The sequence below is a fragment of the Glandiceps talaboti genome, chromosome 6, assembly GCF_964340395.1.
Source record: "Glandiceps talaboti chromosome 6, keGlaTala1.1, whole genome shotgun sequence".
NCBI classification, from domain to species: domain Eukaryota; kingdom Metazoa; phylum Hemichordata; class Enteropneusta; family Spengelidae; genus Glandiceps; species Glandiceps talaboti.
The window spans coordinates 1,128,140-1,142,243 of record NC_135554.1 but is presented as its reverse complement, the minus strand read 5'-3'; the positions used below and the strand labels follow the sequence as shown (position 1 = coordinate 1,142,243).

At 36.5% G+C, this 14,104-nt stretch overlaps 1 protein-coding gene across 1 annotated transcript in view; it reads left to right on the top strand.

Annotated features, from left to right (window-relative positions):
• The window catches only part of LOC144436445 (multiple PDZ domain protein-like), a 330,925-nt gene that overhangs the window by 302,033 nt on the left and 14,788 nt on the right, over positions 1 to 14,104 (top strand). Inside the window, exon 34 of the mRNA XM_078125244.1 lies at positions 8,871 to 9,085. Within this exon, the coding sequence (XP_077981370.1) occupies positions 8,871 to 9,085 (215 nt within the window). The remainder of the gene's footprint in view (positions 1 to 8,870; positions 9,086 to 14,104) is intronic.

Sequence of the window (14,104 nt, the reverse complement as noted above, 5' to 3'; positions counted from 1 at the left end):
ATGTTGCTACAACTTTTACCTTTAATGAGTATTTTGAATAATGAACTAATTATGCAAATAACTCATTAAACTTAAAAAACTATGGTAACAGGCTTTGTTTTTTGGACAAGCGTGCTTTCTTAGGTTAATGTATGTTCCAAATTATAATGAATTTGAAGAGTGCATGATACTGCTTAATTTCTGAATATAGTTCATTATTCAAAATGCTTATTATTATGGTTGATATATGTATCATATTATACGAAATTTGAAGTTTGCAATTTTGAAGATACAACCTAGTTACGTAAAATCATTAATTATGCAAATTTTTCATCAAAACTATAAGTTATATCAAACATCCGCTTTGTTATGGTTAACGTATGTACTAAATTGTATTGAAATTGAAGTATGCAGTCTTAAGATATAGCCTAATTACCGAAAATCATTTGTTATGCAAACTGTAAGGTACATCAACTAACTTTATAGGACATACACAATTTGTTATTTTTAATGTATGTACTGAATTGTATTGAAATTGAAGTATGCAGTCATAAGATAAAGCCTAATTACCAAAAATAATTAATTATGCATATTATTCATTAATGCTGTAAGGTACATCAACGAATTTTATAGGACAAATGTGTTTTGTTATGTTTAACGAATGTACTAAATTATATTGAAATTGAAGTGTGCAGTCTTAAGATATTAGTTTATTTCATTAATATGCAAATTTCTCTAATTAAACATTAACAGATCTGGCTCAAAACCAAATCAGGTCTAGCCATTACCCTAAAGATTATATATTCCAAATTTCATTACAATTGAGCCAGCCGATTTTTAGAACATGATGAAACAGACACACACATGGAGAGACAGACGGACAGACAGACAGACAGACAGATACACAGACAGACATTCCCCTTTTAAAAAATGTACATCAAACACACCTAATAGTTATCTAGGCAGGAGGTCTGAAGGTGTAAATGAAAGGATCAGTTTACTTTACTTTACTTTGCATGGTTTTACTATACTATTATTTACTTTACCACAGTATATTTTATTCTCCTTTACTTGGTTTTACTTTTTACTTTGCTTTATTTTACTATAATTTTCTTTTACTTTATTTGATTCTTCAACTTTCTGTGCAAGACAGTGCATGGAAAAGTTCTACTTTGGAATTACAACACAATATACTTTGGGAATTTGATACGATAAACTTGAGACTTCTGTAATTAAATTTCTATCTAAAAGTTACAAGTCTCTGGTGGAAACTGAAAGGAAATGAATTTGGTATTATTAGAATTGTTTGCTAAGTTTACCGAGTGCCTAAGTTACTTAGTATCTAATGCCAATAAGGGAGCCTTCAGTATTTACAGGGGGGGGGGGGATCAGGGGATGGGTCACATTTTACAAACAGTAGTCTTGTGACCAAATTGAAAATTCAATTATTGTCAATTTGTTTTGTGTGTTTTGAAATGTAAAAGTGAGATGAGCACTCAACATTTATTTTTACGAGTGCTTTACATGCAAAAATACATATATTGTAAGAAAATTATTCATTATAACAATGTATTTCGTTAGAGTGTACCATCTCACCTTATCACTCACCCTGTCCGTGAATGTTGTTGTTAAAATATGATGGTGATGGTAGCAGTGATGATGATGATGATGATGATTTAGTTTTGAATGTCATAGAGAAGATGGACAGTGATACATGTACTGACTCAAGTAGTACTAGTGAGTCAGATTAGAGTGACACTGATAATGGTAATACTGAAAGTGAAGGTGATGATGATGATGACAATAATATAAAGGAACTTTTACAAGTGACCAGATCAGGCAGAGTATGCACAACATGGAAAGCCCGTTTTAGATACTAACTAGATTATGTAAGATAAGAGAAAGGTAACTAGCCAGTCTTTTACTGAATGTCACTTTATATGTAGAAACATTGCTTTCTAATACAGAGTCCAAATCATTTAATTTGTATGTATACATATAATGGGAATATTGATTAACGTTCAGTATATGCAGTTGTCATGGGGAGGGTCATGTTTTACAAAATGGGACAAAGGGGAGGGTTACTTTTTACAAATGGAGAATGGGGGGAAAGTCATGTTTTACTTATCAGACCATGTGTGATTTCCTCCACCCACCCCCTGTAAATACTGAAGGCTCCCTAATTGTCCAGTTACTCACAAATTATCATTGAAAGAAATATTGCAATAAAATAGAACCAAAAATTATATAAATTAAGATTTCCCTTACATTCCCATAGCCATTGAACCTACAATGCAGTCACAAACAACGTAAAGTGTAATTGTTGACAGATTAATAATATAATACAATAAGTCCTTTAAAACTGTCAAAAAACAGCGCAAAAATATGTGTTGTCGTACAACTTCATGTTCAGGGCAATGATAGCTATATAATTTTTTGAAGATTTAAAGTTGTAACCAAAACAAAATTTTCATAACTATTAAATTTCCATCATAATAATCCAGCCATCTTATGTTGGAAGTGTACTAAAATCCTAATCAAACTTTAAAGTGATGTGTCTACAAGGTTTTGTACTTCTTTATTTTTTTAAAATCAATTTGGAACTAAATCATACCAATGTAACAGGTTTAACTTTCTTGGTTGTTTTATTGTAATATCAAATGCCAGCTACATTCAGTTTATATGGGTAGGTGATGAAAAAGCTGTCTTACAACATATTACATAATCAAGTCATAAACCAAACTGGCCATGCTACACACTTTACCACCAGAGGAAATAGTAAAGTAAAAATTATAGCTATTTAACAATGTACTGTTCTCACTGTCTCAGCTAATGAGGACAAATCTACACATTCTGAACAGAGTTAAGCTCAATCTACTGGGTAATTAGTTCCAGGGCTGGGCAATTAGTTCCAGGGCTGGGTAATTAGTTCCAGGCCCTGTAAGGGTGACCTGGAACTTATGATTTACTGTGGTTTCTTACTTTCTATCTACTTCCGGTTTACAACTCTGTGGGGGTCTCCATGCTGGGGCACGTTCGGTAGACAAAATGCCCGTGGACGTTTTAAAATGTTTTGTTCCCGAACGACTAATTGTCATAGTTTTTCACGGGCGACCTGGGACGAAGGAAGGCGGAAGAGTGAGGTGACTCGCCAAAAGCCAAGATGGCGGCCACGAATTCTCACTTCATCGGCAAACTTGAGTTTTTGTGTAGGATTACTTAGTGCACATTAGTTTTGATTCAGCACTGCAAAAAAGTTCATTGAGTTGGTCATTTACAATTGGCAACGGTATTTAGAAATACAAATACCCGTCTGCATAATGGTACGATCGATTTGACATACATTGAGTAATGCAAGATAAACTTGGGGTCAGGTCACAGGTCAAAGATCACTTCGTTAGTGTAAAAATAGTGTATGCATAAATAACAGGCCTTTTTTAGGCATTCTAGTATCCTGACAGTACTGCAAAGGTGTGATTTAACTATGTGCATCATCCTTTCAGTGATGAGTGTTGAATGTACAAAAATGCGACAATCTTCTGTTTGAATGTGCCACCATGTTTTGTTTTTCACGCGCAACATGCATAATACGGTTCACAACAGGTCCCTGGCCAAACAATGACAAAATGTTTTGTCTACCAAACGCGCCCCAGTTTTCTTCTGTGTTACCCAGCATGCATTGTGGCAAACGCTAGCCGTTGGGAACCCCCTATCCCCATCGCTATTTGCGTTAGCTAAAAACTTTTGATAGCTGACAATTTCGTGTTGTTGGAGGTGGTACTGTACTAAAAGTTGTGGAGTTGAGGAGTCGTGTTTAAATGCTGACTCATTACATCAGAAGCACATGGTGAACAAGAACGTTCTGGAAGCGTGATTAGCGATCACAGTACAGTAAAGTTGAGTTTACGATGTGTGAACCTGTTTTGATTGAATTTGTGCATCATTAGACGTGATTTTGTTAAATTAATTACATATTGGTATCACTCAGCTTGTATCTGTGTATATTGGTATCAAAACATTGTATGTGGTCGGTAATTTTGTGCTCGACTACTCCCTTTATCTTTTGGCGTAATCCTATAAAATATCGTGCTACTTATTTCTGTGCATCAACATTGACCTCGGTATTTCTACATCGCCTCCAAAATTGTGCTCCTTTTGATTTTTTTTTCTTATCAAATTTAGTTGCCATCCTGTTGATAAGAAACAGGCACTGCTTGTATGCTTCTGTGTATGTTTCAATACTACTATAGATTTTCGATGTGCATTCTTCAGTGTCATGAAGAGAGTTGAACAGACTTGTGTACTATCTTTTGGCACAATCATATAAAATATCATGCTACTTATTTCTACATCAACATTGACCTCGGTTTTTCTACACCGCCTTCAAAATTGTGCTCCTTAATTGTTTTCGTCCATGCAAATTTAGTTGCCATCCTGTTATAAAGAAACAGGCACTGTTTGTATGCTTCTGTGTAAGTGTCAATACTACAATAGACTTTCAATGTGCATTGTTCAGTGTCGTTACGATGGTATCTCCGATTATCAGTTTCATGTTCAATTTTACTCTGAAAACATGTTTACAGTTTAGATTGTAGTTTGAGAAAATTGTGCTCCTTTTGATTTTTTCACCCATACAAATAATTTACTTCCCGTCCTGATGTTGATAAGAAACACGCACTGTTTCTGTGTTTGCATGCTTCTGTGTATGTGTCAATAGACTTTCAATGTGCATTGTACAATGTCGCGAAATGAGTAAAACAGACTTAGTACCTTTCAATAAAGTTACGATGGCATCTCCGATTACCACCATTTTCTATCACAACATAGAAGGCTTGTTCAACCACTTCAAAGATATGCTTCTCCACACAAACAAACACAATACATTATTTGTCTTGCTGAAACCTGGCTACAACCTGAATATCCAAGTACAAACATTCAAATACCAGAATACAACATGTTTCGTCAAGACAGACATGATGCATACCACTCAACTCAGTTCACCTCTGTCAGATCACAACAACATGGAGGAGTTGCTGTTTATCTCAAAAACCACATACAGGCTCAAAGAATTCAAATACAAGTACTTACTAACATAGAACATGTTGCATTTTAATTCCTGAGATGTCTCTCCTAAAAGTCTGTTTATACAGACGACCTACATACCAAACCAGCTTGTTCCTCAGCAATCTTAGCCAACTCATTGCATCCTTGCACACAATCAATGTTGACCACACTGTCATCTGTGGAGACTTCAATGACAATCTCCTAGCACAACAAGTTCACCCAGTTGAGAAATTCATGTCCAGCTTTCAATTCAACCAAGTTGTTAAAACAGCTACCACACTCAAAGGCACCCTAATTAGACCACATCTATGTCAAATCTGCACACTCACCTATTGGAAATGCCCATGTCATGCAAACATATTACAGCTACCATGATCCTGTAATATACCAGATGTCTCCCAACCCTTAGGTATGTAACCCTGTTTCACTGCCACACTATCCTACCCTCAATATATCCACTATCGGCCAATTTACACCAATCCAATCATCATCTGATTGCCTCTTCATGTCCCCAACTGTGCCCTGGAACTACGCTTTTGCTTCCAAATGCATACTACTTTCAAAGTTGAAGATTTTTGAGGAAAAGCAATGATATAGAATAACACTTCTAGAAACATCTCACCAAGTTTCACACTCATTAAGATATAAGTTTTTGACCAAAATTCCATATCACTGATGAGATTGTTATGTTTTGAAGAAAATCTGCATCATAACATTTAGAGAAACATCTCACCCAGTTTCAGACTCATTGACCAAGTAATTTTTGAGATAGAAGTTTTTCACCAAAAATGAACATTTTTACACCTAATTTGCATATCACTCATGGAATCATTGTATGCTTAATATTTCTTCACTCATACATCCCTAGATGCATTCCCATTAAATTTCAACCCAATCTGCTCAGTGGTTTTGGAATTATAGATTTTTGACCAAAAAGACACATTGTTAGCCCTAATTTGCATATCATGGATGGGACCATCATTTCATGCACAATTCTTAGTAAAAACACCCTGAAGAATGTTTCACCCAAATTTCAGCCCAATCTGCCCAGCACTTTTGGAGTTTAAGCTTTTTTGACCCAATCACACACCGCTGATGATAAGATCATTTTGATTTGAACAATTTCCAACTAGACACCCAAGGTAATGCACTCACCAAATATCATGGCAATCGGCCCAGCAGTTTTTTTACTTTAGGTTGTGTGCAAACACACACACACACACACACACACACGCATCCACAGACAGACAGACAGATGCCGGGCGATCCCTATAGCACTACTGAACCTTATCAGTTCAGTTGTGCTAAAAAACCTTAAAGTCCAATGTTCAAGTGCACATAAACCACATAAACCACTTTCAGTTGAAACTTGGATCTCTGAAAGAGGTACATTTAATAACAATAATGTACGCCCTCCCAGTCCATAATGGACTCAAGCAAACTTTGCACTCCATAATGGGCTCGGCTGTTGCCTCGCCCATTATGTCGTTCAAAGTTTGCTTTCGTCAATTATGGGCTGGGAGGGCATACATTATTGTTTAAACATCACCACACATGATTAGACACTTTGATGAAATATCTATGACTAATATCAAAGCTGAAAGGAGAATTGCAAGGATTTAGATTGGCTGCCATCTTGGAAATACGGCCACCATATTGGATTTTCGAGTGGCTAGCATTATATTCTGACTGAGTGACAGAAAACATTGTAACCTTAAAGTCAGTTCAAAAATGTTTTATTTTTACATAAAATTTCATTATGAAAAGAATTTGTGGTTTTAGCTATTAATAAGTTGTGAAATACTATTTAATATCAAAAGCATTATGAATAAACACTATTGTCTGACAGTACCAAATGTCATGCTTGTATCATAATGTGAACTATTCTGGCAAAAATCACTGTTATCTGCCTCACTATTTAGATTTATTCATGCTAAGTTGATATGTGTAATTTTTAACTCCCGTAAGGGTACGGGGGGTATTAAAAGGGGAATGTCTGTCTCTCTGTCTGTCTGTCTGTCTGTCTGTGTCATCATGTTCTAAAAATCGACTGGCTCAATTGTAATGAAATTTGGAATATATAATCTTTAGAGTAATGGCTAGACCTGATTAGGTTTTGAGCCAGATCTGTTAATGTTTAATTAGAGAAATTTGCATATTAATGAAATCAACTAATTATGCAATATGTTAAGACTGCATACTTCATCATCATCATCATCATCATTAATTAAAGTCGATTTCTTCCCCCTGGCGGGGGGTCACCGACTGTCCTTCTTTCCATGTGGCAATCACATTCCTCCATTTCTGCCTGTTCCTATAGTCATTGATGTTCAATCCAATCTGTTTACATTGTCCTTCCACCATACTCTTCCATGTCAGCTTTGGTCGCCCTCTCCCTCTTTTTCCATCCACCTCCAGATTCCATGCCCTCTTCACTCCTTCTCCCTCATCTTTCCTCAGCACATGTCCACACCATCTCAGAGAACTACGCCTTGCTACCTCCACAATTGACTCACATAGACCTATTTCAATATAATTTAGTATATTCGTTAAACATAACAACATACATTTGTCCTATAAAATTTGTTGATGTACCTTACAGCGTTAATGAATAATTTGCATAATTAATTATTTTTGGTAATTAGGCTATATCATAAGAATACATACTTCAAATTCAACATAATTTAGAACATACATTAACCATAAGAAAACACATATGTCCTATCAAGTTGGTTGATGTACCTTACAGTGTTAATGAATAATTTGCATAATTAATGATTTTCGGTATTTAGGCTATATCTTAAGAATACATACTTCACTTTCAATATAATTCAATACACACATTAACCTTAACAATCGCATATGTCCTATAAAGTTAGTTGATGTACCTTACAATGTTAATGAATAATTTGCATAATTAATGATTTTCGGTAATTAGGCTATATCTTAAAACTGCATACTTCAATTTCAATACAATTTAGTACATATGTTAACCATAACAAAGCGGATATGTCCTATAACATTTTTGATATAGCTTACAGTTTTAATGAAAAATTTGCATAATTAATGATTTTAGGTAATTAGGCTATATCTTACGACTGCATACTTCAATTTCAATACAATTCAGTACATACATTAACCATAACAAATTGTGTATGTCCTATAATGTTAGTTGATGTACGTTACAGTGTTAATGAATAATTTGCAAAATTAATGATTTTCGGTAATTAGGCTAATCTTAAGACTGCATACTTCAATTTCAATACAATTTAGTACATATGTTAACCATAACAAAGCAGATATGTCCCATGAAACTTTTGATATAGCTTACAGTTTTAATGAAAAATTTGCATAATTAATGATTTTAGGTAACTAGGTTGTATCTTAAAAATGCAAGCTTCAAATTTCGTATAATATGATACATATATCAACCATAATAATACGCACCTGTCCTATGAAGTTTGTTCCTACAACTTTTACCTTTAATGAGTATTTTGAATAATGAACGATATTCAGTAATTAAGCAGTATCATGCACTCTTACATACATTAACCTAAGAAAGCACGCTTGTCCAAAAACAAAGCCTGTTGCCATTGTTTTTTTTAATTTAATGAGTTATTTGCATAATTAGTGATTCCCTTACGAGAGGCATTCAGTTTAAATCTGGTCTGTTTTGGGGCACATTTTTCAGTACTTTATTATTGATTCTGAAGGTAGAGTTGTCAGTGTTAATGGTGAAACTTATGTGTGTGTTTTCTGTTTTGATGATAGATTGGTGATAGAGTTGTCGTCAAACTTATGTGTGTGTTTTCTGTTTTTGATGATAGATTGGTGATAGAGTTGTCAGTATTAATGGTGAAAACATAGAAACCACAAGTCATACCAAAGCTGTGAGTATCCTAAAACAAGGCACTGGTAATATTGTACTTGAAGTAACACAAGGAGGCAATGTTAATGAGAATGTATCATCTCCAACTACTGCAGTATCACTACCAACATCAAATAGTGCTGCATCCAGTCTGAATGAAGATACAACCACAGGGTAAGTTTATATCAAAATCTATGCTTATTTATGCCAGCTTATTGGGTTTTATTCAAAACAATAAAGAGAAGATAGAACCAATAATGAGTGAAGTTGAAGTCACTATATGTCATATACTTTGTATGAATTTCAGTGAATAATGGAATTATGCAGTAGCTTATTCTGCAAAACTTCAGTTATAGCCAACCATCAGACTGATATTAACCTTTATGGCCCTGATGTGGGTTTTGCAGACCAGTGTTGTACGACAGAAGGACCGGCCTGTCTTAGGATCCGGGTCCATAAGCCATACTACCATTGGAGGTAGTACGTACCCCATGTAGCATGGAGGTAGTACCCCATGTAGCATGGAGATAGTACTCCATGTAGCATGGGGGTAGCACGGTACCCCATGTAGCATGGAGTTAGTACCCCATGTAGCATGGAGGTAGTACCCCATGTAGCATGGAGGTAGTACCCCATGTAGCATGCATGGAAACATCATTGAATCACGTAATCACATACATTGGCAATGAAATTATTTTATTGGCAAAATTTAAATGTACAAGAGTGCACAAATTAGCAAAGCCAAATTATCGCGCAAAAGAATACTAGTATTATTGATAGATACAAACAATTATTGCCCAGTTTAGTTACATAATTATGCTCTCCATTGAATTGCATTGGAGCGATATTGGGTATATGATAATAGATGTATACCTATATAATATAATTGCATGTATGTGTATGTGTATGTGTATGTGTATGTGTATGTGTCATGTATGTGTGTATGTACACAGACACAGTCATGTATGTGTGTAAGTAGACACACAGTCTTGTACTAGTGTATGTACACAGACACAGTCATGTATGCATGTATGTACCGTTATGTGACAGTCGTATACACAGGCACACATTGTACACAGACACACAGTCATGTACGTGTGTATGTATGCAGACACAGTCATGTACACAGACACACAGTCATGTACGTGTGTATGTATGCAGACACATGTACACAGACACACAGTCATGTACGTGTGTATGTATGCAGACACAGTCATGTACACAGACACACAGTCATGTACATGTGTATGTATGCAGACACAGTCTTGTACACACACAGTCATGTACGTGTGAATGTATGCAGATATAGTCTTGTACACACACAGTCATGTACATGTGTATGTATATGCACACACAGTCATGTACTAGTGTATGTACACAGACACACAGTCATGAAAGCGTGTATGTTTAATAGAGAGGAGATATTTAAAGAAGGATAATTTGTAATTGCAATATTTTTATATTCAAACTAGCTAACAAACTTCAATCTTTCTTTCTTTTCGTTCTTTCTATAGGAAAAAATAAATGGGTATGTTTTGGTCAAATCTTGTCTCATCAGAATTGTTATCACCTTTATCTGCACCTTGAGTGTCTTGTGCAATGTTTGCCATGATTGTAACATTCTGACAGTATGCATGTATGCTATTCACAAAGCACTACCTATAAGTATGATATTCAACACAACATGCACTCACAAGTAAACAGGGGTGCTTTGTCATGCACAAACACAGTCATGATAGTAGTATGGCAGAGTCAGAGACTGGTATAAACTTCTACCAAAGTACCAGGTATTTCTAATTATGCCATACAACAATGACTACTGTTTAGAACTGGCAGGTTTCTTCTGGTAGGTTTGTACTGGTAGGTTTGATGGTTTGTACTGGTAGGTTTGTACTGGTTGGTTTGATGGTTTGTACTGGTAGGTTTGTAGTGGTAGGTTTGATGGTTTGTACTGGTAGGTTTGCACTGGTAGGTTTGTACTGGTAGGTTTGTTAGTTTGTACTAGCGCTGGTAGGTTTGTACTGGTAGGTTTGTACTGTAGGTTTGTAGGTTTATACTGGTAGGTTTGTACTGATGGGTTGGTAGATTTGTAGTGGTAGGTTTGCAGGTTTGTACTGGTAGGTTTGTAGTGGTAGGTTTGTACTGGTAGGTTTGCACTGGTAGGTTTGTACTGGTAGGTTTGTAGGTTTGTACTGGTAGGTTTGTACTGATATGTTTGTAGTGGTAGTTTTGTACTGGTAGGTTTATACTGGTAGGTTTGTACTGATGGGTTGGTAGATTTGCAGTGGTAGGTTTGTAGGTTTGTACTGGTAGGTTTGTACTGGTAGGTCTGTACTGGTTGGTTTGTACTGGTTGGTTTGTAGGTTTGTAGTGGTTGGTTTGTACTGATACATTTGTACTGGTAGGTTTCTACTGATAGGTTGGTAGGTTTGTACTGGTAGGTTTATACTGGTAGGTTTGTACTGGTAAGTTTGTAGGTTTGTACTGGTAGGTTTGTAGGTTTGTACTGGTAGGTTTGTAGGTTTGTACTGGTAGGTTTGTAGGTTTGTACTGGTAGGTTTGTACTGGTAGGTTTGTAGGTTTGTACTGGTAGGTTTGTAGGTTTGTACTGATAGGTTTGTAGGTTTGTACTGATAGGTTTGTAGGTTTGTACTGGTAGGTTTGTAGGTTTGTACTGGTAGGTTTGTACTGGTAGGTTTGTAGGTTTGTACTGGTAGGTTTGTACTGGTAGGTTTGTAGGTTTGTACTGGTAGGTTTGTACTGGTAGGTTTGTAGGTTTGTACTGATAGGTTTGTAGGTTTGTACTGATAGGTTTGTAGGTTTGTACTGGTAGGTTTGTAGGTTTGTACTGGTAGGTTTGTACTGTAGGTTTGTAGGTTTGTACTGGTAGGTTTGTAGGTTTGTACTGGTAGGTTTGTACTGGTAGGTTTGTAGGTTTGTACTGGTAGGTTTGTACTGGTAGGTTTGTAGGTTTGTACTGATAGGTTTGTAGGTTTGTACTGGTAGGTTTGTACTGGTAGGTTTGTACTGGTAGGTATGTACTGTAGGTTTGTAGGTTTGTACTGGTAGGTTTGTACTGTAGGTTGGTAGGTTTGTACTGGTAGGTTTCTATTGGTAGGTTTGTAGGTTTGTACTGGTAGATTTGTACTGGTAGGTTTGTACTGGTAGGTTTGTTAGTTTGTACTAGCACTGGTAGGTTTGTACTGGTAGGTTTGTTAGTTTGTACTAGCACTGGTAGGTTTGTACTGGTAGGTGTGTACTGTAGGTTTGTAGGTTTATACTGGTAGGTTTGTACTGATGGGTTGGTAGATTTGTAGTGGGGTAGGTTTGCAGGTTTGTACTGGTAGGTTTGTAGTGGTAGGTTTGTACCGGTAGGTTTGTACTGATAGGTTTGTACTGGTAGGTTTGTACTGATAGGTTTGTACTGTAGGTTTGTTAGTTTGTACTGGTAGGTTTCTATTGGCAGGTTTGTAGGTTTGTAGTGGTAGGTTTGTACTGATATGTTGGTACTGGTATGTTTGTAGGTTTGTACTGGTAGGTTTGTACTGATATTTTGGTACTGGTATGTTTGTAGGTTTGTACTGATAGGTTTGCACTGGTAGGTTTGTACTGGTAGGCTTGTATTGATATAGGTTTGTTAGTTTGTACTGGTAGGTTTGTACTGGTAGGTTTGTACTGGTAGGTTTGTACTGGTAGGTTGGTAGGTTTGTACTGGTAAGTTTGTATTGGCAGGTTTGTACTGGTAGGTTTGTAGGTTTGTACTGGTAGGTTGGTAGGTTTGTACTGGTAGGTATGTACTGTAGGTTGGTAGGTTTGTATTGTTAGGTTTGTACTGGTAGGCCTGTATTGATATAGGTTTGTTAGTTTGTACTGATAGGTTTCTATTGGTAGGTTTGTAGGTTTGTACTGGTAGGTTTGTACTGGTAGATTTGTACTGGTAGGTTTGTAGGTTTGTACTGGTAGGTTTGTACTGGTAGGTTTGTACTGGTTGGTTTGTACTGATAGGTTGGTAGGTTTGTACTGGTAGGTTTATACTGGTAGGTTTGTACTGGTAAGTTTGTAGGTTTGTACTGGTAGGTTTGTAGGTTTGTACTGGTAGGTTTGTATTGTAGGTTTGTACTGGTAGGTTTGTAGGTTTGTACTGGTAGGTTTGTACTGGTAGGTTTGTAGGTTTGTACTGATAGGTTTGTAGGTTTGTACTGATAGGTTTGTAGGTTTGTACTGGTAGGTTTGTAGGTTTGTACTGGTAGGTTTGTACTGTAGGTTTGTAGGTTTGTACTGGTAGGTTTGTAGGTTTGTACTGGTAGGTTTGTACTGGTAGGTTTGTAGGTTTGTACTGGTAGGTTTGTACTGGTAGGTTTGTAGGTTTGTACTGATAGGTTTGTAGGTTTGTACTGGTAGGTTTGTACTGGTAGGTTTGTACTGGTAGGTATGTACTGTAGGTTTGTAGGTTTGTACTGGTAGGTTTGTACTGTAGGTTGGTAGGTTTGTACTGGTAGGTTTCTATTGGTAGGTTTGTAGGTTTGTACTGGTAGGTTTGTACTGGTAGGTTTGTTAGTTTGTACTAGCACTGGTAGGTTTGTACTGGTAGGTTTGTTAGTTTGTACTAGCACTGGTAGGTTTGTACTGGTAGGTGTGTACTGTAGGTTTGTAGGTTTATACTGGTAGGTTTGTACTGATGGGTTGGTAGATTTGTAGTGGGGTAGGTTTGCAGGTTTGTACTGGTAGGTTTGTAGTGGTAGGTTTGTACCGGTAGGTTTGTACTGATAGGTTTGTACTGGTAGGTTTGTACTGATAGGTTTGTACTGTAGGTTTGTTAGTTTGTACTGGTAGGTTTCTATTGGCAGGTTTGTAGGTTTGTAGTGGTAGGTTTGTACTGATATGTTGGTACTGGTATGTTTGTAGGTTTGTACTGGTAGGTTTGTACTGATATGTTGGTACTGGTATGTTTGTAGGTTTGTACTGATAGGTTTGCACTGGTAGGTTTGTACTGGTAGGCTTGTATTGATATAGGTTTGTTAGTTTGTACTGGTAGGTTTGTACTGGTAGGTTTGTACTGGTAGGTTGGTAGGTTTGTACTGGTAAGTTTGTATTGGCAGGTTTGTACTGGTAGGTTTGTAGGTTTGTACTGGTAGGTTGGTAGGTTTGTACTGGTAGGTATGTACTGTAGGTTGGTAGGTTTGTATTGTTAGG